The sequence below is a fragment of the Salmo salar genome, chromosome ssa10 (assembly GCF_905237065.1).
Source record: "Salmo salar chromosome ssa10, Ssal_v3.1, whole genome shotgun sequence".
Lineage (NCBI taxonomy): Eukaryota > Metazoa > Chordata > Actinopteri > Salmoniformes > Salmonidae > Salmo > Salmo salar.
This window is the reverse complement of record NC_059451.1, coordinates 85,812,900-85,838,821: the sequence shown is the minus strand read 5'-3', so window position 1 is coordinate 85,838,821 and position 25,922 is coordinate 85,812,900. Positions and strand designations below refer to the sequence as shown.

At 42.9% G+C, this 25,922-nt stretch overlaps 1 protein-coding gene across 2 annotated transcripts in view; it reads left to right on the top strand.

Moving 5' to 3' along the window:
• The window catches only part of cdh13 (cadherin 13, H-cadherin (heart)), a 513,598-nt gene that overhangs the window by 132,766 nt on the left and 354,910 nt on the right, over nucleotides 1-25,922 (top strand). For both annotated transcript variants that reach the window (XM_045688176.1, XM_045688175.1), the window contains exon 2: nucleotides 4,525-4,642. In XM_045688176.1, coding sequence (XP_045544132.1) covers nucleotides 4,525-4,642 — 118 coding nt within the window. The remainder of the gene's footprint in view (nucleotides 1-4,524; nucleotides 4,643-25,922) is intronic.

Here is a 25,922-nt window from a genome sequence, read left to right as displayed (position 1 = left end):
TTGGTGGTTACAAACTTTTTCCATTTATGATGAAGGCCACTGTGTTCTTGGGGACATTCAATGCTGTAGACATGTTTTCCAACCCTTCTCCAGATCTGTGCCTCGACACAATAATGTCTCGGAACTCTACGGAAAATTCCTTCAACCTCATGGCTTAGGTTTTGCTCTGACATGCACTGTCAATTGTGGGATCTTATATAGACAGGCGTGTGCTTTTCCAAATCATGTCCAATCAATTAAATTTACCACAGGTGGACTCCAATCAAGTTGTAGAAACATCTCAAGGATGATCAATGGAAACAGGATGGACCTGAGCTCAATTTCGATGCTCATAGCAAAGGATCTGAATACTTATGTAAGTAAGGTATTTCAGTTTTTTATTTTGTATACATTTAAAAATATATATATTTTCACTTTGTCATTACGGGGGATTGGTGTAGATTGATGAGGATTTTTGTTCAAATGTAATCCATTTTAGAATAATGCTGTAACATAACAAAATGTGGAAAAACTCAAGGGGTCTGAATAATTTCAAAATGCACTGCATGTTTGCTGCAGAGGGACAAGAGAGAACCATGAGAAAACGAGTTTTGATCAGTCATGGAATAATAGTGCTAAAAACGGGCTCCCTATGTAGTTAAAAAGAAGATGGAGAACAAGCTATTGTATGAAGGAAGAATACTGGAGTTAGGTTCAGGACAGGTAACTAATACAAAAATAATATTGCGATATTGTCAAAACGATACGGTATACCGTCAAAGGTAATATCCCGATATGTAACTGTATCGATTTTTGCCCCCATAACTATACATTAAGGTATTCGAGTACTGAACTGACCAATGCAATTTTAGTAAAGCAGTTTCATGATATAAAAAAAGTAATGTGAGTAAAAGTAATGTGAGTAAGTAATATGAGCATTGCATTGTGAAAGACATTTGCTTTATGCACATGTATTGCAATGTGAAACATTTATTTCTAGATGAAACGCTAATTAAAGATACACTATGCAGAAATCACCCCGACAATTCCTGGTAGTTGAAATTCTAATTGTTAGCCTAATTTTAGTTTGTGACAAAACAAGCAGTCATTGTGTAGAGAGTCATTGTACCATCTAAACCGCTGTGAAATATGTTTTCCATAACCAAAAATATAGTAATTTTAGCTGTTTGAAGCTGGTGTACAAAACCGAAAGTAAAAGACTCAAAAAAAATGAAACTTAAGAACAGGAAGCACAGAAATAGCGCACATACTGTAGAGCAGATCTAACGCTTCATAGACTTGCTTTCAATGAGAATGAACGATCTACTGTATAACTCACATTTCTATGTGAATTTTGTCGGGTTGCCCAAAAAGTTACATATTGTAGCTGGTGAAAAAGTGACTGTATGATTTTGTGTATTGTACTTAGTCAATTGAAAGTATGCTTAGAGTTTTGAAACAACTGCCTTTTTGATGAACTGTTTTGAAGTTTGTACTAAGAGTTGTGGAAATGTACCACATATTTGTGATTGAAATAAACTGTAATAGTTTTCAGACTGTGCAATATGAGTATTATTGTACAGTTTTGTTTAGGAGCTACCATCAGAACCTACCAATCATTTTGCACTGTGACGGTTGTCATGTCTGCCGCACGAAAAAAGGTGAATAGAATCATTTGAATGACACCATGTCACTGCATGGGTGTGTGCAGTGATAATATTACATAACCCCTGTATGACCTCTCGTCTGAACAGTGATGAGATACAGTGACACCTTTTTAAATGATGCATGTGTCTTAGATAAATCACAGAAGGTGAGAATGCTTGCTCCCTCCCTCCTTTGAGCAGGTGATTGATGGATGGATGAGAGAACGTGTGGTGAAAGAGTGATAATGGCAGGCGAGAGGACTGGGAGTGACAGGTAGATGGACTTGTAGTTGGGCCAGGACTGGCAGGCTACTGCCAAGCCTTCTGACGCCCCCTAGAGCCTCCCTCCACTGCTTTCCACTACCACCCATCATGTCTGGCTGTCTGTCCCTGTTGTGGCCTCTCTCAGACAGATACTGTATACTAATACACTGTCCTGTCTGTGCTCCCTCTTAGCAGTTCTCGCTCTGCTCTCTGCCTAAGCACATAAAACCATGCTGATGGTTTGTAATTACCTTAAGAGTAAGGCTATGTTCTGTGAGGACAAAAACTGATCTGAACAGCTCTGCAGAAAGGAAATGTATTTTGGTTTGTCCTGTGTTTCGTATCATACTGCACAACAGCTGATAAAACACTGAAAGTGTGAAAAAGTGTTATTTCCTGATAGTTGCTGGTGGAAAATACAATCTACACAGGACCTTCTAATTACACTTTTTGCATGGGCGGGAGTTTTGGCTTGCCTGGTGACATCAGCAGTCAGTAAATTAGTTAACAGACCAATAACAAAGAGAGTTCCAAACCTCTGCAATAACAGCCAGTTTTACGTTTTCCCGTTCCCACAGACCACTCCCGAACAGTCCTAGCAAAATTATTCCTTGAGAAATAATTTTTGCTAAAAAGCAATTCGGCAATTTTAATGGAAAACTGTTACAGTAAGGTACTTAATTGTTACCCAGAAATTATTTTATATTCATACAGTTGAAGTCGGAAATGTACATACACCTTAGCCAAATACATTTAAACTCCGTTTTCACAATTCCTGACATTTAATCCTAGTAAAAAATCCCTGTCTTAGGTCAGTTAGGATCACCACTTTATTTTAAGAATGTGAAATGTCAGAATAATAGTAGAGCGAATGATTTATTTCAGCTTTTATTTCTTTCATCACATTCCCAGTGGGTCAGAAGTTTACATACACTCAATTAGTATTTGGTAGCATTGTCATTAAATTGTTTAACTTGAGTCAAACGTTTCGGGTAGCCTTCCTCAAGCTTCCCACAATAAGTTGGGTGAATTTTGGCCCATTCCTCCTGACAGAGCTGGTGTAACTGAGTCAGGTTTGTAGGCCTCCTTGCTCGCACGCTTTTTCAGTTCTGCCCACAAATTTTCTATAGGATTGAGGTCAGGGCTTTGTGATGGCCACTCCAATACCTTGACTTTGTTGTCCTTAAGCCATTTTGTCACAACTTTGGAAGTATGCTTTGGGTCATTGTCCATTTGGAAGACCCATTTGCGACCAAGCTTCAACTTCCTGACTGATGTCTTGAGATGTTGCTTCAATATATCCACAAAATTGTCCTCCCTCATGACGCCATCTATTTTGTGAAGTGTACCAGTCCCTCCCGCAGCAAAGCACCCCCACAACATGATGCTGCCACCCCCGTGCTTCACGGTTGGGATGGTGTTCTTCGGCTTGCAAGCATCCCCCTTTTTCCTCCAAACATAAGGTCATTATGGCCAAAAAGTTATATTTTTGTTTCATCAGACCAGAGGACATTTCTCCAAAAAGTACGATCTTTGTCCCCATGTGCAGTTGCAAACCGTAGTCTGGCTTTTTTATGCCGGTTTTGGAGCAGTGGCTTCTTCCTTGCTGAGCCGCCATTCAGGTTGTGTCGATATAGGACTTGTTTTACTGTGGATATAGATACTTTTGTACCTGTTTCCTCCAGCAACTTCCTTAGGTCCTTTGCTGTAGTTCTGGGATTGATTTGCAATTTTCGCACCAAAGTACATTCATCTCTAGGAGACAGAACGTGTCTCCTTCCTGAGCGGTATGACGGCTGCGTGGTCCCATGGTGTTTATACTTCCATACTATTGTTTGTACAGATGAACGTGGTACCTTCAAGCGTTAGGAAATTGCTCCCAAGGATGAACCAGACTTGTGGAGGTTTTACACATTTTTTACAGAGGTCTTTACTGATTTATTTAGATTTTCCCATGATGTGAAGCAAAGAGGCACTGCGTTTGAAGTTAGACCTTGAAATACATCAACAGGTACACCTCCAATTGACTCAAATGATGTCAATTAGCCTATCAGAACCTTCTAAAGCCATGACATCATTTTATGGAATTTTCCAAGCTGTTTAAAGGCACAGTCAACTTAGTGTATGTAAACTTCTGACCCACTGGAATTGTGATACAGTGAATGATAATTGAAATAATCTGTCTGGAAACAATTGTTGGAAAAATTACTTGTGTCATGCACAAAGTAGGTGTCCTAACCGTCTTGCCAAAACTATAGTTTGTTAACAAGAAATTTGTGGAGTGGTTGATAAACGAGTTCTAATGATTCCAACCTAAGTGTATGTAAAATTCCGACTTCAACTGTATATAAATACCTGCATTGGGCTTTAGTGCATTTCCCAAAATTCTAAGATATTATGTTTTTCCACACCATAAAACATGCTCTGACCCAGTCTACCTTTGTGTGGCGGTTCTTTAAAAATGATGAATAAAACATTTCTGGGAAAGAGCTTTTATGAGGATGAATAGGATGAAGCAGTCGGCTAATGATATTCTAATTGTCATTAAAGAAGTGCATCAGAGAAGACGCAGCTGTTTTCCTCAAATTTAACTTGTTGACTAAGTCTTGTTTTTTTCTTCTCTGTTGTCTCTCAGGTTGTCCATATTGGAGCCCAGAAGGAGGGGGAGGAGGGATGTGTGCCTGGCTTCCAGGTGAAGGAGTACCAGGTGGAGTACAACGGAGGTTTCCAGAAGGACCATCCTCTCATGAAAGGTGAGTGAGAGACCTGATACCTTTCTGACAAGGGGAAGATTAGGGGATGTCATGCAGGCGCACATCACTTCAGATACAAATGTCTTTAATCAAATAAAAGAAACCAGGTTGTTTGTCACGTGTATAGGATACAACAAGTGTAAAACAGTACAGTGGAATGCTTACTTGCAAGATCTTTCCCAACAATGCAGTATTCATTATCAAGGTAAGAAGAAATAATGTAAAGTTTAAAAAAGTATACAAATGGAGCTCTTTACAGGGTCAGTACTAGTACCATAATTTCAATGTGTAGGGATACTGGAGTATGGAGGTCGATACTGTATATACTGTACATGTAAGCAGGGGTAAAAAAAAAAAGTTAGACAAAGTGGTTATTGAGATCTATTGTTCCTTCTTTGTCACACATGGACATACATACACGCACGCAATTACTCACACTTACGCGCACACAGATTTTCATGCAAACTGTAGCTCAACAGTTGCTCATTGTCTAACTCCTAGTGTCAGGCAGTTTTCCCTAGGGTTGTAGAAGAGGTGATTCTGTGTGGGCTGGCTGTTATGTTCCTAACATTCAGTATAATTCATGCAAATTCTTATTAAAAACAGGAAATAAAAGCAATGGCTTCCAAACACAACAACAACAAAATGTTGCTGGGCTTATGAATTATTCTTCTTGATTGTGTGATGTTTACAAAAGCTTGCTAAGTGATCCTCACCCGCAGGCTGCCGTGGGTTGTGGTGGCTTTAACTGAGAAACACTCTGCTTTTGAGGGAAGAAACCACATCACAGGGACACAACCTGAATGATATGTTAGCTGTTGCAGTAACATTAGAAATATGTTCAGGTTGAACTAGCATTGTGATCCTCCCCAGTCAGTACCACTAGAGTTATTTTACAGACAGGTAAAATACACATGTCAGTGGATTTACAATCAAACCCATAAAGATGGATTTGAGAGGAGAGTAAGTGAGTTCATGACCAAGGTCATTGCCATGGAGACAGCAGTTCCCTCCCTCTATCCCTCACTCCAACAGCCCCCCGTCTCGTAACTGCTACAATTCAATGGTCCGCCTCTCCTCTGGGATCTGTAGTAATGTCTGCAACTCGTCTCCTGCTCCTCTGGGATTTCCAGTAATATCTGCTGACTAGCTTCCTGCTCCTCAGGGAGATGAGGTATGGCTGCTGGCTTGTCGTCTAGCTCCTCGGAGAGTGACAGGGATGTCAACAGGTTACACAGAAGTTGGCGTGTGAAGCGTTTCTTCGCAGCAGCAAGACAAGACTACAATAGTGAGAATGAGTCATTAAGGTTGAAGTAGTCTCTTTAGTGTGTTGTGTATGTACATTACATGAAGTCACAGCTTGACATTTCATTCATGACTGAAAGGCCATGGTTTATATTGGCATTTGACTATAGAACCAACTTCTGAAGTGGCACTGCTGAGGGAGTGCTGCTTTTTAAGTAGAAAATAACATATTTTATATCCTCTACCGTAAAATGACAACTCTACGCCCAAGTTCTCTTTCAATCTTTTTATTTCATTGTGTTTGTTTCGGAGAAGCATTTAGTCTTCTTGAGTCCCAGCAATCCGGGCACGGTGAGACATAGCTCAGTTCTGCTTTAGTGCTCTGCTCTGGGACAACAGTGCACTTCCATTACCTTGAAAATGCTCCTGTCAGAAGAAACACAACACACCATGGGGGGTTAACTCACATACATTCCCTCACACACACACACACACACACACACACACACACACACACACACACACACACACACACACACACACACACACACACACACACACACACACACACACACACACACACACACACACACACACTTCAACACGTGTAGATAGTCTACTTAACCACGCACCTTCCCCTGAGACACACACCCACAAACTCAAAAGTGTCTGCCCGATGAAGAGAAGCTGTGAGACACAGGTTTCTCTCATCTACAGGATCTTGGACTTGTTGGATGAGATGAAAGGTTACTGAACTAGTGTTAATAAGAAGATAAAGAGATACGGAACGTATGCTGGGCCATAAGCCTGCGTACAGCAAGGAGAGAGGGATGCAGTCAGATGGGCTATAGTAGACACTCTGCAGAGCAGACAGAGCTCCTGTGAGCTGCATAGAGCTGTGCAGAGAGAGCTGTGCAGAGAGAGCTGTGCAGAGAGAGCTGTACAGAGAGAGCTGTGCAGAGAGAGCTGTGCAGAGAGAGCTGTACAGAGAGAGCTGTGCAGAGAGAGCTGTGCAGAGAGAGCTGTGCAGAGAGAGCTGTACAGAGAGAGCTGTACAGAGAGAGCTGTACAGAGAGATCTGTGCAGAGAGAGCTGTGCAGAGAGAGCTGTGCAGGTAGGCTGTGCAGTGATGCTAGCCGGACACTGTGACTCAGCCTGGGTGTCAGAGGTTGCTGGCTCTGCAGGTGACACATGCAGATTTATGTAAATCGTCCCAGCACCACTCCTGGCCCTTCCTGTATTCAGGCAGGGTAGTCCGGTAATTACCAGGATGGGGGCGGTCTGGAGGGGGCCTGTACCTGTTTGGTGAGGCCTAGGTCAAGGACATCCATCTCTCTAATGGGTGCTGGGAGAAAACAGGCAGCGACCAACAGACACGCATTCATGCTCACACTCAAGTACCATTACTTCCAAATGGACAGGACCTAATTACATGAATAATTGATGGCAGAAATGCAAATAGAAATGCATAAGCAAATGTACAGAAAGTAGTGGCATGAATAAAGATGAAGATATCCCTGCCCCTGTCCCGCCCTGCCCCTGTCTCCAGGTGACTGATGAGGTGATGATGAGCAATACATACACGAGCAGACGTCCTCGGAACAGTTCAATCTAAGATACTATAAAACACATTGTTCCAGACTCATTGTACTTCTGGTATAGTAGAAAGCTCTGTCAGACTCTAAACTAGTTGGACACAAAGAAGTCCAGTGGCTTGAACCTAAATGACCTGACTGAAATGTTATGTGTGGCGAAGGTTTTTTTTTTTTTACTCATAGTTAACCTTTCCTCACCATCAGCTTGGTCTGAAAGGCAAAACTCTAAATTAAAAAAAATGCTTTTAAATGGAAAAAGTAAGAGTTCATTTAATAGAATAGACTTTGAGTGCTTTCATATCAGCGACATGGAGAGGAGTTCAATCAGGTGTGGTAGTTTTAGTGCCGGAGTTTTAGAGTTGGGCAGATTGGAAATGTATGTCTGTTCTGTTTGGTAATGAATAAAATAAAAATGTAGTTCAATTTATGAAAAGCCAATGAAATTGATCCTGTAATCTCTTTGAGCACACTGCCACTAACTTACCATGTCCTCCAGTATCACTGTCATTATACCTCGCTGAAATAAAATGTGACGGCACAAAACCAAACTGTTTTCCGATACAGACCCCCACTACCAGGGGGGAATTAGTGTCACTTTCAAGCACATCACTAGAAAATCACAAACAAAAGGCAGTTTACATTTTCGACTTCTCAGCAATGAAACACATCAGGCAGCACTGCAATACAAATCACTTTGACTGACCCAGAACTAAAGTTGGAGCCCAAAGTTGCTTTGATAATGTAACTTTTTTTTCACCGGTTTATGTCTCATAGAGAAAAACAATGGAAGAGTGGATTGATTTGAGATGTATAGTGCATTCAGAAAGTAATCAGAACTCTTGACCTTTTCCTAATTTTGTTACGTTACAGCCTTATTCAAAAATGTAATAAATAGTTTTTTCCTCTCATCAATCTAAACACGATACCCTATAATGAAGCAATATTTGCAAAATGTATATATAAAAAAAACACTTAAATATCACATTTACATAAGAATTCAAACTCTTTACTCAGTACTTTGTTGAAGCACATTTGGCAGCAATTACAGCCTCAAGTCTTCTTGGGTATGACACTACAAGCTTGGCATACCTGTATTTGGGATTTTCTCTCATTCTTCTCTGCAGATCCTCAAGCTCTGTCAGGTTGGATGGGGAGCGTTGCTGCACAGCTATTTTCAGGTCTTTCCAGAGATGTTCAATCAGGTTCAAGTCCAAGCTCTGCCTGGACAATCAGAGACTTGTCCCGAAGCCACTCCTGCGTTGTCTAGGCTGTGTGCTTAGGGTCGTTGTCCTGTTGGAAGGTGAACCTTCGCCCCAGTCTGAGCGCTCTGCAGCAGATTTTCATCAAGGATCTCTCTGTACCAGGTTCTGTTCATCTTTCCCTCGATCTTTACAAGTTTCTCCCAGTCTCTGTCGCTGAAAAACATTCCCACAGCATTATGCATTCCCACAGCATTATGCTGCCACCATGCTTCACCGTAAAGACGATGGTGCCAGGTTTCTTGCAGACGTGACGCTTGGCATTCAGGCCAAAGAGTTCAATCTTGGTTTCATCAGACCAGAGAATCTTGTTTCTCACGGTCTGAGAGTCCTTTAGGTGCCTTTTGGCAAACTCCAAGCAGGCTGTCATGTTCCTTTTACTGAGGAGTGGCTTCCGTCTGGCCACTCTACCATAAAGCCCTGATTGGTGTAGTGCTGCAGAGATGGGTGTCCTTTTGGAAGGTTCTCCCATCTCCACAGAGGAACTCTGGAGCTCTGTTAAAGTGACCATCGGGTTCTTGGTCACCTCCCTAACGAAGGCCCTCCACCCCCGATTGCTCAGTTTGGCTGGGCGGCCAGCTCTAGGAAGAGTCTTGGTGGTTCCAAAGTTCTTCCATTTAAGAATGATGGAGGCCACTGTTTTCTTGGGGACCTTCAATGCTGCAGACATTTTTTGGTACCCTTCCCCAGATCTGTGCCTCGACACAATCCTGTCTCGGAGCTCTACGGACAATTCCTTCAACCTCATGGCTATAGACAGGTGTGTGCCTTTCCAAATCATGTCCAATCAATTGGATTTAACCACAGATGGACTCCAATCAAGTTGTAGAAACATCTCAAGAATGACCAATGGAAACAGGATGCACCTGAGCTCAATTTCGAGTCTGAATACTTATGTAAATAAGGTATTCCTGTTTTACATTTTTAATACATTTGCAAAAAAATCGAAAAACCTGTCTTGTTCTGCCATTATGGGGTATTGTGCGTAGAGGGTGAAGAAATTATTTTTTCATCCATTTTAGAATTAAGCTGTAACGTAAGAAAATGTCGAAAAAGTGAAGGGGTCTGAATACTTTCCGAATGCACTGTACCACACTTCCTTTACAAAAACCCCCACCTGAGATAGCTGTTTTCACATGTTGAGCTTAAATGTCACATGTGAAACCATATTTTCACGTGTATTACATTTAGAGTTCACATGTTAACTCTACCTTTTCAGATATGAGAAGAAAAACATGTTTTCACTGCAGCTGACCAACTGGCAGGTGTCTTCACTGACATTTTCAACATGTCTCTGATTGAGTCTGTAATACCAACATGTTTCAAGCAGACCACCATAGTCCCTGTGCCCAAGAACACAAAGGCAACCTGCCTAAATGACTACAGACTTGTAGCACTCACGTCCGTAGCCATGAAGTGCTTTGAAAGGCTGGTAATGGCTCATATCAACACCATTATCCCAGAAACCCTAGACCCACTCCAATTTGCATACCGCCAAAACAGATCTACAGATGATGCAATCTCTATTGCACTCCACACTGCCCTTTCCCATCTGGACAAAAGGAACACCTATGTGAGAATGCTATTCATTGACTACAGCTCAGCGTTCAACACCATAGTACCCTCAAAGCTCATCACTAAGCTAAGGATCCTGGGACTAAACCCCTCTCTCTGCAACTGGATCCAGCCTCTCTCAACCTATTGTGGACAGTCTGAGCACTGATGGAGGGATTGTGCGTTCCTGATGTAATTCAGGCAGTTGTTGTTGCCATCCTGTACCTGTCCCGCAGGTGTGATGTTCGGATGTATCGATCCTGTGCAGGTGTTGTTACACGTGGTCTGCCACTGTGAGGACGATCTGCTGTCTGTCCTGTCTCCCTGTAGCGCTGTCTTGGACGTCTCACAGTACGGACACTGCAATTTATTGCCCTGGCCACATCTGCAGTCCTCATGCCTCCTTGCAGAATGCCTAAGGCACGTTCACGCAGATGAGCAGGGATCCTGGGCATCTTTCTTTTGGTGTTTTTCTGAGTCAGTAGAAAGGCCTCTTTAGTGTCCTAAGTTTTCATAACTGTGACCTTAATTGCCTACTGTCTGTAAGCTGTTAGTGTCTTAACAACCGTTCCACAGATGCATGTTCATAAATTGTTTATGGTTCATTGAACAAGCATGGGAAACAGTGTTTAAACCCTTTACAATGCGTCCTAAAAAAGGGACGTTACTTTTTTGCTGAGTTTATATACAGGGGGTACCGGTACCGAGTCAATTTGCAGAGGTACAGGTTAGTCGAGGTAATATGTACATGTAGGTAGGGGTAAATTGACTATGCATAGATAATAAACAGTGAGTAGCAACAGCGTAAAAAAAGGGGGGGGGGGTCAATGCAAAAAGTCAGCGTAGCCTTTTGATGAGCTGTTCAACAGTCTTATGGCTTGGGGGTAGAATCTGTTAAGGAGCCTTTTGGACCTAGACTTGGTGTTCCCGGTACCGCTTGCCGTGCGGTAGCAGAGAGAACAGTCTATGACTAGGGTGGCTGGAGTCTATGACAATTTTTAGGACCTTCCTCTGACACCGCCTGGTAAAGATATCCTGGATGACAGGGAGTTCGACCCCAGTGATGTACTGGGCCATATGCACTATCCTCTGTAGCGCCTTGCTGTCGAATGCCGTGCAGTTGCCATACCAGGTGGTGATGCAACCAGTCAGGATGCTCTCAATGGTGCAGTTTTAGAACTTTTTGACGATCTGAGGACCCATGCCAAATCTTTTCAGTCTCCTGGGGGGGAATAGGCATTGTCATGCCCTCTTCACAACTGTCTTGGTGTGTTTGGAATATGACAGTTTGTTGGTGATGTGGACACCAAGGAACTGAAGCTCTCGACCTGCTCCACTACAGCCCTGTCAAAGAGAATGGGGGCATGCTCTTTCCTCATTTTCCTGTAGTCCGCAATCATATCCTTTGTTTTGATCACGTTGAGGGAGAGGTTGTTGTCCTGGCACCACACTGCAAGGTCTCTGACCTCCTCCCTATAGGCTGTCTCATCGTTGTCGGTGATCTGGCCTACCACTGTTGTGTCGTCTGCAAACTTAATGATGGTGTTGGAGTTGTGCCCTGCCATGCAATCATGGGAGAACAGGGAGTACAGGAGGGGACTGAGCACGCACCCCAGAGGGGCCCCTGTGTTCAGGATCAGTGTGGCGGATGTGTTGTTACCTACCCTTACCACCTGGGGACGGCCCGTCAGGAATTCCAGGATCCAGTTGCAGAGGGAGGTGTTTAGTTCCAGGGTCCTTAGCTTAGTGATGAGCTTTGAGGGCACTATGGTGTTGAATGCTGAGCTGTAGTCAATGAACAGCCTTCTCATGTAGGTGTTCCTTTTGTCCAAGTGGGAAAGGGCAGTGTGGAGTGCAATAGAGAGTTTGCGTCATTTGTGGATCTGTTGGGGCGGTATGCGAATTGAAGTGGGTCTAGTGTTTCTGGGACGATGGTGTTGATATGAGCCATGTCTGAGTCATGTGAAACTTCACATGATTTCGAAAACCTTGTGTCTGATTTGTGAAAATTTCACGTGAATTCAAATAATAATTTTTTTAAGGATTACCATGGCATGTCATAAAGTTGTGCTCATTGCTGCAACATTTCACATACTGTACAGTGCCTTCAGAAAGTCTTCATACCCCTTGACTTATTCCACATTTTGTTGTGTTACAGCCTGAATATAACATTTATAAAAATGTAAAAAATCTCACCCATTTTCACACAATACCCCATAATTACAAAGTGAAAACATAGTTTTATTTTGCAACTTAGTATGTTAAGCGCACTTTTACTCCTGAACTTATTTAGGGTTGCCATAACAAAGAGGTTGAATACTTGACTCAATACATTTCAGCTTTTCATTTGTAATTAATTTGTTTAAAAAAATGAAAAACATAATTCCACTTTAAACTTATGGGTATTGTGTGTAGGCCAGTGACAAAAACGACATTTAACCTATTTTAAATTCAGGCTGTGACTCAACAAAATGTGGGAAAAGTCAAGTGGTATGAATACTTTCTGAAGGCGCTGTAAAACTGTCTTGAACCTTCATTGGCAGTATTATAATAGGCAGACCCACACCTCAGTTGGCATTATGAGGGACTGTTCCTATGCAGATTGGACAGTGGACTGAGGATAGAGGATTGAGCCCTCTCCTTACTGGCTCTGAGCCCATGGCTTATTAAGTGTATTGAGCACCTAAGTCCTCCTCTCTGGCAGGATCCCTGTGTTCACTGACTTTATCATCGGGACAATTTAAAAGTACTTGGAGTCTGATAAAATCGTGGGTAAAATCACTGGGGGGGAGCCATAGTACAACAATCTACACTACCAGTCAGAAGTTTGGACACACCTGTTCATTCAAATTTTTATTTTTACTATTTAGATTAATAGTGTAGACATCAAAACTATGAAATAACAAAAAAAGTATTGAAGTGTCCAAAAAGTGTTGAACAAATCCAAATATATACTGCTAAAAAAAATAAAGGGAACACTTAAACAACACATCCTAGATCTGAATGAAAGAAATAATCTTATTAAATATTTTTTTCTTTACATAGTTGAATGTGCTGACAACAAAATCACACAAAAATAATCAATGGAAATCCAATTTATCAACCCATGGAGGTCTGGATTTGGAGTCACACTCAAAATTAAAGTGGAAAACCACACTACAGGCTGATCCAACTTTGATGTAATGTCCTTAAAACAAGTCAAAATGAGGCTCAGTAGTGTGTGTGGCCTCCACGTGCCTGTATGACCTCCCTACAACGCCTGTGCATGCTCCTGATGAGGTGGCGGATGGTCTCCTGAGGGATCTCCTCCCAGACCTGGACTAAAGCATCCGCCAACTCCTGGACAGTCTGTGGTGCAACGTGGCGTTGGTGGATGGAGCGAGACATGTCCCAGATGTGCTCAATTGGATTCAGGTCTGGGGAACGGGCGGGCCAGTCCATAGCATCAATGCCTTCCTCTTGCAGGAACTGCTGACACATTCCAGCCACATGAGGTCTAGCATTGTCTTGCATTAGGAGGAACCCAGGGCCAACCGCACCAGCATATGGTCTCACAAGGGGTCTGAGGATCTCATCTCGGTACCTAATGGCACTCAGGCTACCTCTGGCGAGCACATGGAGGGCTGTGCGGCCCCCCAAAGAAATGCCACCCCACACCATGACTGACCCACCGCCAAACCGGTCATGCTGGAGGATGTTGCAGGCAGCAGAACGTTCTCCACGGCGTCTCCAGACTCTGTCACGTCTGTCACGTGCTCAGTGTGAACCTGCTTTCATCTGTGAAGAGCACAGGGTGCCAGTGGCAAATTTGCCAATCTTGGGTGTTCTCTGGCAAATGCCAAACGTCCTGCACGGTGTTGGGCTGTAAGCACAACCCCCACCTGTGGACGTCGGGCCCTCATACCACCCTCATGGAGTCTGTTTCTGACCGTTTGAGCAGACACATGCACATTTGTGGCCTGCTGGAGGTCATTTTGCAGGGCTCTGGCAGTGCTTCTCCTGCTCCTCCTTGCACAAAGGCGGAGGTAGCGGTCCTGCTGCTGGGTTGTTGCCCTCCTACGGCCTCCTCCACATCTCCTGATGTACTGGCCTGTCTCCTGGTAGCGCCTCCATGCTCTGGACACTACGCTGACAGACACAGCAAACCTTCTTGCCACAGCTCGCATTGATGTGCCATCCTGGATGAGCTGCACTACCTGAGCAACTTGTGTGGGTTGTAGACTCCGTCTCATGCTACCACTAGAGTGAAAGCACCGCCAGCATTCAAAAGTGACCAAAACATCAGCCAGGAAGCATAGGAACTGAGAAGTGGTCAGTGGTCCCCACCTGCAGAACCACTCCTTTATTGGGGGTGTCTTGCTAATTGCCTATAATTTCCACCTGTTGTCTATTCCATTTGCACAACAGCATGTGAAATGTATTGTCAATCAGTGTTGCTTCCTAAGTGGACAGTTTGGTTTCACAGAAGTGTGATTGACTTGGAGTTACATTGTGTTGTTTAAGTGTTCCCTTTATTTTTTTGAGCAGTGTATATTTTAGATTCTTCAAAGTAGCCACCCTTTGCCTTGATGACAGCTTTGCTACTCTTGGCATTCTCTCAACCAGCTTCACACGGAATGCTTTTCCAACAGTCTTGAAGGAGTTCCCACATATGCTGAGCTCTTGTTGGCTGCTTTTTGTTCACTCTGCAGTCCAACTCATCCCATGGTTCTGATTTATTTGTGTGTGCGCGTTCGTGCAAGTAGAAAAACATGTTGTCGCACCCTGCTTGTACAGAAACGCCAATGCCATCATCCTGTCTTTCATTTTGACGAAACGGTCTATCACTCTGTCATACAGTACACACTTTTATTTTTTGTTGTCCTAGGCTACCTGGCTAAAATACTTACTCGCTAGCCTAACTTCCATTCATGGGCAACGTTAGCTAGTTAACATTAGCCTTCTGCATCTACCTACATATTGAACCTTCATCCTTTCAGGCCAGGGGCACAACAATGTATGATTTAATGCTTGTATCATAATCACTGTTATAATCATTGTCCAGTACGGAGAATGAAGTAAAACCACAAGTCCAAGTCCATATCTACATCCATGGCTAATTTTAGCTAGCTGGCTAGCTAATTACCGGAGGACAACGACACAACAAGACGCAACATTTCAAGTTTCTGTCAATGGCGTATTTTTTTATTTCACCTTTATTTAACCAGGTAGGCCAGTTGAGAACAAGTTCTCATTTACAACTGCAACCTGGCCAAGATAAAGCAAAGCAGTGTGACAAAAACAATAACACAGAGTTACACATGGGATAAAGAAACGTACAGTCAAAAACACAATAGAAAAATCTATACACAGTGTGTGCAAATGTAGTAAGATTAGGGAGGTAAGGCAATAAGTAGGCCATAGTGGCGAAATAATTACAATTTAGCATTAACACTGGAGTGATAGATGTGCAGATGATGATGTGCAAGTAGAGATACTGGGGTGTAAAAGAGCAAAAATAAATAACAATATGGGGACGAGGTAGTTGGGTGGGCTATTTACAGATGGGCTGTGTACAGGTGCAGTGACCGGTAAGCTGCTCTGACAGCTGATGCTTAAAATTAGTGAGGGAGATATAAGTCTCCAGCTTCAGTTATTTTTGCAATTCGTTCCAGTCATTGGCAGCAGAGAACTGGAAGGAAAGGCTGCCAAAGGAGGAGTGTATTTGGGGATGACCAGTGAGATATACCTGCTGGAGCGCGTGCTACGGGTGGGTGTTGCTATGGTGACCAGTGAGCTGAGATAAGGTGGGGCTTTACCTAGCAAAGACTTATAGATGACCAGGAGCCAGTGGGTCTGGCAACGAATATGAAGCGAGGGCCAGCCAACGAGAGCATACAGGTCGCAGTGGTGGGTAGTATATGGGGCTTTGGCGACAAAACGGATGGCACTGTGATAGACTACATCCAATTTGCTGAGTAGAGTGTTGGAGGCTATTTTGTAAATGACATCGGCGAAGTCAAGGATCGGTAAGATAGTCAGTTTTACGAGGGTGTGTTTGGCAGCATGGGTGAAGGATGCTTTGTTGCGAAATAAGCTGATTCTAGATTTAATTTTGGATTGGAGATGCTTAATGTGAGTCATAGGTCCTACAGGTTAGCAATGAACCCCGAGTCGGGATTGCTAACAAGGCTGGAAATTCAAAACATCAAAAATCTAATAATTTCAATTTCTCAAACAATCAACTATTTTACACAATTTAAAAGATAAACATCTCCTTAATCTAACCACATTGTTCGATTTTCAAAGAGGCTTTACGGCAAAAGCATAAAGTTAGATTATGTTAGGACAGTACATAGCCACAAAAGTACAAACATCCATTTTCAATTCAAGGTCAGGCGTCACCAAAAGCAGAAACCAGCTAGAATTATGCACTAACCTTTGTCAATCTCCATCAGATGACACTCCTAGGACATTATGTTATACAATACATGCATTTTTTTGTTCCATCAAGTTCATATTTATATCCAAAAACAGCATTTTACAGTAGCGTGAAATTCAGATTTTTTTCTTCTCTGAAATGCTTCCGGTGAACATAACAAAATTACTATTCGAAAACATTGGTAAATTATAATATTGTCATTTAAAGAATAATATATTATCATCTCGTAATTGCTACCGAATGGCCAGATCTCAAAATAACTTTACTGGGAAATCACATTTTGCAATAAACGGGGTGCTATGCTAAGAACAATAAGCTATGCTATACAGTTAGCATCATCTAATATCGATAATAACATTGTAAATATCCCCTTACCTTTGATTATCTCCATCAGAAGGCACTGCCAGGAATCCCAGGTCCGGAACAAATGTGGTTTCTTTTGACAAAGTTCATAATTTATGTCCAAATAACACCAAGTACTTAGCGTTCATTATGCTCCCACAAAACGTGGTGGGGGGGTATAAAATCACGCCCGAAAAGCTAAAAAAAACTAGTAAATAATCTATTTACGTTCGTTCAAACATGTCAAACGTTGTTTAGCATTAATCTTTTGGTCCATTTTTAACGTTAAACATCAGTAATATTTTCACACAACCTATCCTATGTCTAGATAAACAATGATGACAAACTCACGCTTCTCAGATTTATGCGCAGGCGCAAAAAAATGAAGTGATGACATGTCAACTTCCTTGCATTCTAATTTGCTCTCTGTTTATCATAGACGCTTCAAACAACTTTATAAAGATCGTTGACATCTAGTGGAAGCCGTAGGTGTTGCGAAATGAATCCTTTCTCACTATGGTATCTATAAAACAATGACACTAAATAGTACAGTCACAAAATTCACATTTTTTGGGATCTATTTTTCACAGGTTTTTGCCTGCAATATGAGTTTTGTTATACTTACAGACACCATTCAAACTGTTTTAGAAAATTCAGAGTGTTTTCTATCCGAATGTGTTAATAATATGCATATCCTAGCTTCTGAGTTGGTGTAGGAGGCAGTTAAAAATGGGCACATATTTTTTTCAAAATGTCTCAATACTGCCCCCGAGCCCCAACAGGTTAAGAGCACCAGACTTTGCCATATCGACACATTGTTAGCCTATACCGTTATCCATTGGTGGCTAAAGAAATTACAGAAATTTACTAGGCCTACTGGTTACATATGTAATCTGGAATTGATCAAAATAAACAATCAAAGTGCAAACAATTCACACAATGAAACAATGAATGTGCAAGAATAGGTGGGAGACAGCTGAGTGCACTCGGGAGAGCTGAGTGCTTGTTATTTTAAACAATCCAAAGCAAAAACTATTTAAGAAGTTATTGATGTTCTGTGGCTAAGTCAAGCCCTATGGTAAAGTATTTTGAGTGGTTTTATTTAGACAGGAGTAATTATATAGTTTTGACGAAACATACATTTTCATCAACTTTCTCTGCCTGAAACCAGAGATCTGTATATGAGATGAGATGCTCATGTATCCGCCCTAACAATGAGAGTTGTTGTCCCAAAGGTGGGAGTGCAGACGATAAGCTTAGATCTGCATATTATGCTCATGGAAACGCATTGGGCTTATTCAGGACAGATTTTGGTGAGAGTGAGCCATCTTGCTTCGCCTCTTCCTCTCTGCTGAGACTAGCGAGCGAAACAGCGCCGCTCTGTTTTGCTATATGTAACCCATGTATCTAATGCTGTATGGCCATTAAAAGTATGACATGTAATACTCCTTTTGTCCTTTTGCATCAGATACATGGTCTATACATACGTAGACAGAGGGGCGCTGTTTTGCTTGCTCGGATGCTTTATCTGAGATTGATGTGTCTTTCTGTCAGCGCGCGTCTCGGTCAAATAAATGATCGATATTTAAAAGATTTTATTTGGACAGGCAGTGAGGTACTGTAGGGCAGCCCAGGCCCCATAGGGCCCGCCCGTAACTCCAGCCCTGGTAGCATGTTCATGGAACAACACACACACAAATTGAAGCTTTCAAGATATATTTGTTCATTTGATAAGCGCAGCCAATCTTGAGACCTATTCACCCCCAACAAAATCCTCTATCATGTTGAATATTAAAGAGGAGATTTGCAATTTATATTCTGTCTGTTTTTTCTCTTCACAGAACTTGAACTGCATTCCCATACAGTTCATGTATGCTTTTCTGGTGCTGCTGGAAGTAGTCCTTTTTCAATAGTACCTTTGCAATGCCTCATGCTGCATTTGTCAACATGAAGTTTGACTTGAAGGACCTTTAAAATAGGAGTGGTTTGTTACAAAGCCAACTGTTGCTTAAAAGTTTGCTTTGAAAATAGTCTATAAGACTCGATAAACCTACTGTCATATTAGGCTTTAACATGGATCTTATGTTCCACTCCTTTTTTTATCTGTTGGTGTAACCTGAATAGCTGAACTCTCATACTGCTGCTCTACTTTCTAACTCTGGGTGCTTTCTGTAGGACATGGTTGACTCAGGGACTGGGGTTCCCAGTGTTTTCTGCATGGCAGGATTCATATCCAGATCATTCCACTCTCATGGTTGTAGTAATTGTGCTACATTAATCACATCCCTCTGTTTCAGCAGGACCCACAGCCTCTTTTCCGGTGTATTTTTAATTGACTATAAATCAGGTGTGCTTTTGACAAATGACGGTAATTACAGGGGAGGCCATTATGGTGTGAGGGAGTGTTTCCCTCAGAAAAAAGAGGTGTCGGCGGGGAATGATCCAGTTGTGTTTGAGGGGTACAACCAGGCCTGTCCCTCTCCCTACTGAGGCACACTGACCCGGAGCAGTGCTGCTATGTGGGGCAGCATGTGACGGACTCTGCTGATGGAAGTTTGGGAGGGAGAGAGGAGAGAGGAAGCAGGAAGAGATGTACAATGTATACTATACGATGGTGGAGAGGAAGCAGGGAATTATTTTTCCACCTTCCTGCCAGGCTGCTACACCTGCAGCTAGCTGAGAGCTGGCACCATTGGCTGGTGAGAGACAAAGCCTTGAGTGCCTGTCCACAGAAGCATCCGGAGCATAGGGCCAACCATGCCAGGATCCCATCTGCAATCACCACACAGTTGGCTATCATTTGATCTGCTCTGATCTGCTTTCTTTAGAAGAATCTGCAGTGATCGCCTTTTTCTTCTCTGCTCACTAACCTACTTACCAGACAAATTTACATTTCTGATGCAAATCGTCGTACATCTGCTAGGACGAACAAACAACATCCACATCAACACTCTGGGGAACAATAACCAAACATGTTTAATTCAAGGAGGATGTTCACCAATTAGTAACATGAGCTTTTTAATTGCAGCTTTGAATAAGTATTTAAAGACTTGCAATTTCTGTGCATATACAAACTGTCACGATTACTAACCTCCTGTGTCCAGCGTTCTGCCTCTGTTCTGCTCCTGAAATGAATTCACGTTCAGAAGTCAGCTGGTGCTACAGAGTGTTCTCTACCCAAATATTTTACTATAGGAAAAACATGATACTCGTTATGTATTCCTGATGCATTTGGTTTGGATTAAAGTAGCTGTCATCTTTGTACGTAGCTTCACCACCATGTAAAAGCAAGGATTAAATCCATGCTGTGCTCGTGATACATTTTACATTTTAGTCATTTAGCAGACACTCTTCTCCAGAGCGACTGCATTCATCTTAAGATAAGGAGTGAGACAACAACACATCACAATCATATCAAGTACATTTTCCCTCAATTAAGTATTTATCAGCAAAGTCAGTGCTAGTAGGAAAAGACAAGTGCCTTTTTTGGAGGCAGGGGAAGGGGGGCGTCGGGAGGGTCGTGCAAGTTATTTAAGATACTCAGACATTTTCGGAAGCTGGGCAGGGACTCCGCTGTCCTGACTTTAGGGGTAAGCTTGTTTCACCATTGGGGTGCCAGGACAGAGAAGAGCTTGGACTGGGCTGAGCGGAGCTACCCTCCTGGCCAAGAGACCAGAGGTGGTGGACTGGAGTGCTCGGGTTGGGATGTAGGGTTTGAGCATAGTCTGAAGGTAAGGAGGGGCACTCCCCCCTGTTGGTCCGTATGCAACAGAGAGTTGCAGTAGTCTAGAAGGCAGATTACAAGTGCCTAGATTAGGTCCTGCGCCACTTCCTGTGTGATGAAAGGTCACACTCTATGGATGTTGTAGAGCATGAACCTGCAGGAGCGTGTCACTGCAGAGAATGACAGGGTGTTGTACTGGGTCAGGCCAAAGATATTTTCTCTACGGTGAGGGGGACAGCGTGGAGTTGTTGAGGTTGTGGGGAGCGACTTTGGCCATCTTGAAGTCAGAGGGGACGCAGCCAGTGATCAGGAATGAGAACGGGGGAGGGGATGGGGTCAATTGGGCAGGTTGTTTGGCGGCCAAACATCGCTAGTCACAGGATTTAATCTGGAAAGAGACAGGAGAAAGAGGTCAAAACGTAGGGTAGTTCTGTGTGAGAGGGATCAGTGGGCTCAGTGAATGAGGATCGGATGTCGTCAACCTTTTTTTTAAAGAGGATTAAAGACGGAGGAGAAAGTGGAGAAACGTTTCCCAGGGTTTGAGGCAGAAGCTTGACATTTAGAGTGATAGTAAATGTCTTTAGCAGCGGATACAGAAGACGAGAAGGTAGAGAGGAGGTAGTAGAAGGATGATTGGTCCTCCGGAAGTTTGGGAGAGGAAGGTTGAGCCGGGTGCGAGGAAAGGGGACAGTGAGAGTCAAAGGCTGCAAAAGGGATTCCGGTTCCTGTATTCCAGTTCCGGTGGCATGCATTGAAACGAGTGACTATCTCATGGCTTTTCTTTAGCAAAATAGCTATTAACTGAGTTATTTTCAAATAGTTTTCAACATACTGTATACCATCACATTATGGTGTGGGACATTTACTGTATTACACGGTACAATAGCAGGTTTATTTCACTCAATTACCTGGCATCTTTCCATTCACAATTCACCTTTGGGAACAACACCCGACAGCAGAAAGAGTTGGCCACTACTATCTGAGAGATTGTTTGTGAGGAAATTACCTCTGCCCTCGACTTGCAATTTAAACCGATAAATGAATCTCTTGCCCGGCTCACTTCAAAAGTGAATACCCACTCAAATAAAGTGGAACGTTTGGAGACAGCGGCCAATGTGACAGAGGGGCAACTCCATGAACTAGAAACAGCACAAACTAACCTAGAAAGGGAAATCAATTTACTAAAAAAAGGAAACTTGAAAATCATTCCTGTAAATTCAATGTGTGGATAACAGGACATGAAACTGGTGTGGAAGCGCGCAACCCAACTTCCTTCATGAGCAAACTTTATGAATTATTTGGAACAATCTCAGCTAAAGCCCCACACATACAAACCAGTTAGAGAGCCTTCAGAAAGTATTCACAACCTTTGACCATTTCCATTTGGGTTAGACTGAATTTAAAATGGGTTCAATTGTTTTTGTCACTGGCCTACACACAAAACCCCATAATATTTGATGACATTTTTACAAATGTATAAAAAATAAAAAGCTGAAATGTCTTGAGTCAATAAGTATTTAACCTCTTGGTTATGGCAAGCCTAAATAAGTTTAGGAGTAAACATTTGCTGAACAAGTCACATAATAGGTTGCATGGATTTTTGAATGACTACCTCATCTCTGTAACCCACATATACAATTATCTGTAAGGTCCCCCAGTCTATTTCAAACACAGATTCAAGACCAAGGAGGTTTTCTTCTATGATATAATGGCGGTCCGCAAAAAACATCATTAAAGGTGCATGCCGCCACCTACTATGCTGGAGTGTGTGGTCAATCACGGTTTACAACATTTCTAAATCCTCCTACCTAACTCAGTATTTCTGAGAAAATTACTAACTTCTAATAGACCCTCCCCCATCTGCCAAATCCCTTCCAAAACCCGCAACCCCATCCAATGACCCTACACTTCAATCTTTCCCTCTCTTTAACATACTTACAACAATAAAACAACACTTGCTCCACCGTTTCATCGACCATGCACTCCAGACCCAAACCATTCACATGCTTGCCAATCAGATGTAATGACGAGTTCAATGTACAATGTCCTAAGCACAATCGAGCAAACACCACCTCTTCCTTTCTAATCTGACCTTTGAATCTTGGTCCACCGACCTTTCTTTGGAGGACATATAAATGCCGGCCCTTGTGCTCAGAGTCCCATCTCTTCTGCCATATATCTGTCAAAATGGCTCTGATCTTACATTTGGTCTCACCTCTACCCAGTGGAACATTAATATCAATCATATCTTGTTTCAAAGCTATTTTAGCTAACTGGTCTACAATTTAATTCCCTTTCCCAAGGAGGTTTTCCAATGCCTCGCGAAGGCAACCTATTGGTAGATGGGTAAAAAAAAGCAGACATTGATCCGTTTGAGCATGGTGAAGTTATGAAGTGTGTTTGCTTGTGAGGATGCATACATGCAAGCGTAGTGCTGTATTTTACCTAATAGCCTACTTAATCACTGCTGTTTGAATTGCCTGTGCTCAGTACTTGTGACTGTTGTTGTGGACTTGGATTAGTTTCAGGCCTATAGTATATGGCTGCATTTTCACAGGCAGCCCAATTCTGATATTGTTTTTACTAGCTGGTCAAAAGACCAGTTAGTGAAAAAAAGATCAGAATTGGGCTGCTTGTGTAAACGTAACATTTGTGTAACAGTCTTTCAAATTTGTGGCCGTTTTTGTATTATGGTGGGGGGTGTTTTATTCACCTCTGCCAGGCAATCAGTCCTGCAGGTGTCTTTCACCTCTGCTAGGCAATTAGTGCTGGTACTTCAGTCTCCCCTGCCGTTTCAGCAGCAGCTAAAAGGTCCCGTTTGTTTGGGCTGATGGGCATATGGGAAAATATATTGCATTTGATCTCTGTGTGTGTTGCAGTAGTGAGGTCCTATTCAGTCAAACAGTAGGGGGCATGCAACAAAACTGCCACAAAAGCCAGATGTTTTATCCTCAAGCTAAATCATGCACAATACTGTGTTCTACCCATCACAAATACCTTACTCATTATTTCTGATATCCTCTTGATAAGAGACAACCACATTCCATCAAATGGTCTCCATGGTTTTTACATGTTCAAACATGAGTGATGTGGCAGTGGCTGGTAGTGTCAATGACCTGAGCTAACTGAAAGGAGATTGTGTTCTAAGTTCACTTCAGAACAAAGGAGGCTGGTGGGAGCTATAGGAGGACACGCTCATTGTAATGCCTGGAATTTACAAGCATTTCGCTACCCCCGCAATAACATCTGCTAAACATGTGTATGTGACCAATAAAATTTGATTTGATGGAATGAATGGTCCGGTATCAAACATTCCAAATCAAATTGTATTGGTCACATACACATGTTTAGCAGATGTTATTGCGGGTGTAGCGAAATGCTTGCGTTCCTAGCTCCAACAGTGCAGTAGTATCTAGCAATTCACAACAATACACACAAATCTAAAAGATAAAGAATGGAATTAAGAAATATATAAATATTAGGACGAGCAATGTCGGAGTGGCATTGACTAAAATACAGTAGAATAAAATACAGTATATACATATGAGATGAGTAAAGCAGTATGTAAACATTATAAAAGTGTTCCATTATTAAAGTGACCAGTGATTCTATGTATATAGGGCAGCAGCCTCTAAGGTGCAGGGTTGAGTAACTGGGTGGTAGCTGGCTAGTGATGGCTATTTAACAGTCTAATGGCCTTGAGATAGAAGCTGTTTTTCAGTCTCTCGGTCCCAGCTTTGATGCACCTGTACTGACCTCACCTTCTGGATGACAGCGGGGTGAACAGGACTTGGCTCAGGAGGTTGATATCCTTGATGATCTTTTCTCCTTCCTGTGACATCGGGTGCTGTAGGTGTCCTGGAGGGCAGGCAGTGTGCCCCCAGTGATGCTTTGGGCAGACCACACCACCCTCTAGAGAGCCCTGCGGTTGCAAGCGGTGCAGTTGTTGTACCAGGCGGTGAAACTGCCTGCCTACTCTCAATTGTGCATATGTAAAAGTTTCTGAGGGTCTTAGGGGCCAAGCCAAATTTCTTCAGCTTCCTGAGGTTGAAGAGGCGCTGTTGCACCTTCTTGACCACACTGTCTGTGTGGGTGGACCATTTCAGATTGTCAATAATGTTTACAGCTAGGAACTTGATGCTTTCAACCTTCTCCACTGCGGTCCCATCGATGTGGATAGGGGCATGCTCCATCTGCTATTTCCTGAAGTCCACGATTAGCTCCTTCGTTTTGTTGACATTGAGGGAGAGGTTATTTTCCTGGCACCACTCCGTCAGGGCCCTCACTTCCTCCCTGTAGGCTGTCTCGTCATTGTTGGTACTCAGGCATACTACTGTTGTGTCGTCTGCAAACTTGATGATTGAGTTGGAGGCATGCATGGCCACGCAGTCATGGGTGAACAGGGAGTACAGGAGGGGGCTGAGCATGCACCCTTGTGGGGCCCCTTTGTTGATGATCAACGAAGTGGAGGTGTTGTTTCCTACCTTCACCACCTGGGGGCGGCCCGTCAAGAAGTCCAGGACCCAGTTACACAGGGTTCACAGGGTTCAGACCCAGGGCCCCAAGCTTAGTGATGAATTTGGAGGGTACTATGGTGTTGAAGGCTGAGCTATAGCCAATGAACAGCATTCTTATGTAGGTACTCCTTGTGTCCAGATGGGATAGGGCAGTGTGCAGTGCGATTGCGTCGTCTGTGGATCTATTGGGGCGGTAAGCAAATTGAAGTGGGTCTAGGGTGTCAGGTAAGGTAGAGGTAAAGAGATCCTGGTCAGTGTCCACGACGTGGCTGGTTTTCCCTTTGCAATCCGTGATTGTCTGTGGAGATATGGAAACCTCTGCTTCAGAAGTCCTTTACTTTTTCTAGAGTTGAACAAATGAAGGGAAGGTTCCTAAGACATTGAATGTAACAGAATGTACACATCAAAAGCCTTGGATAATGACGGATGTGATCAGAGAGTTGTTAGAATAACATTTTGTTAACAGATTTGCCTTACCTGTGTTTTCCCACCTGATGGCAGTCAGAGCAGTTGGATGTGCTCCCAGGTCCGTCTCTCCTGAGTGGACACCGAAAGTGCTGAGTAACTTGGCCAGAGGAGCCAGCTGGGCTGAACCTGCGTGTAGCTGGCTTCCTGAAAGGCTA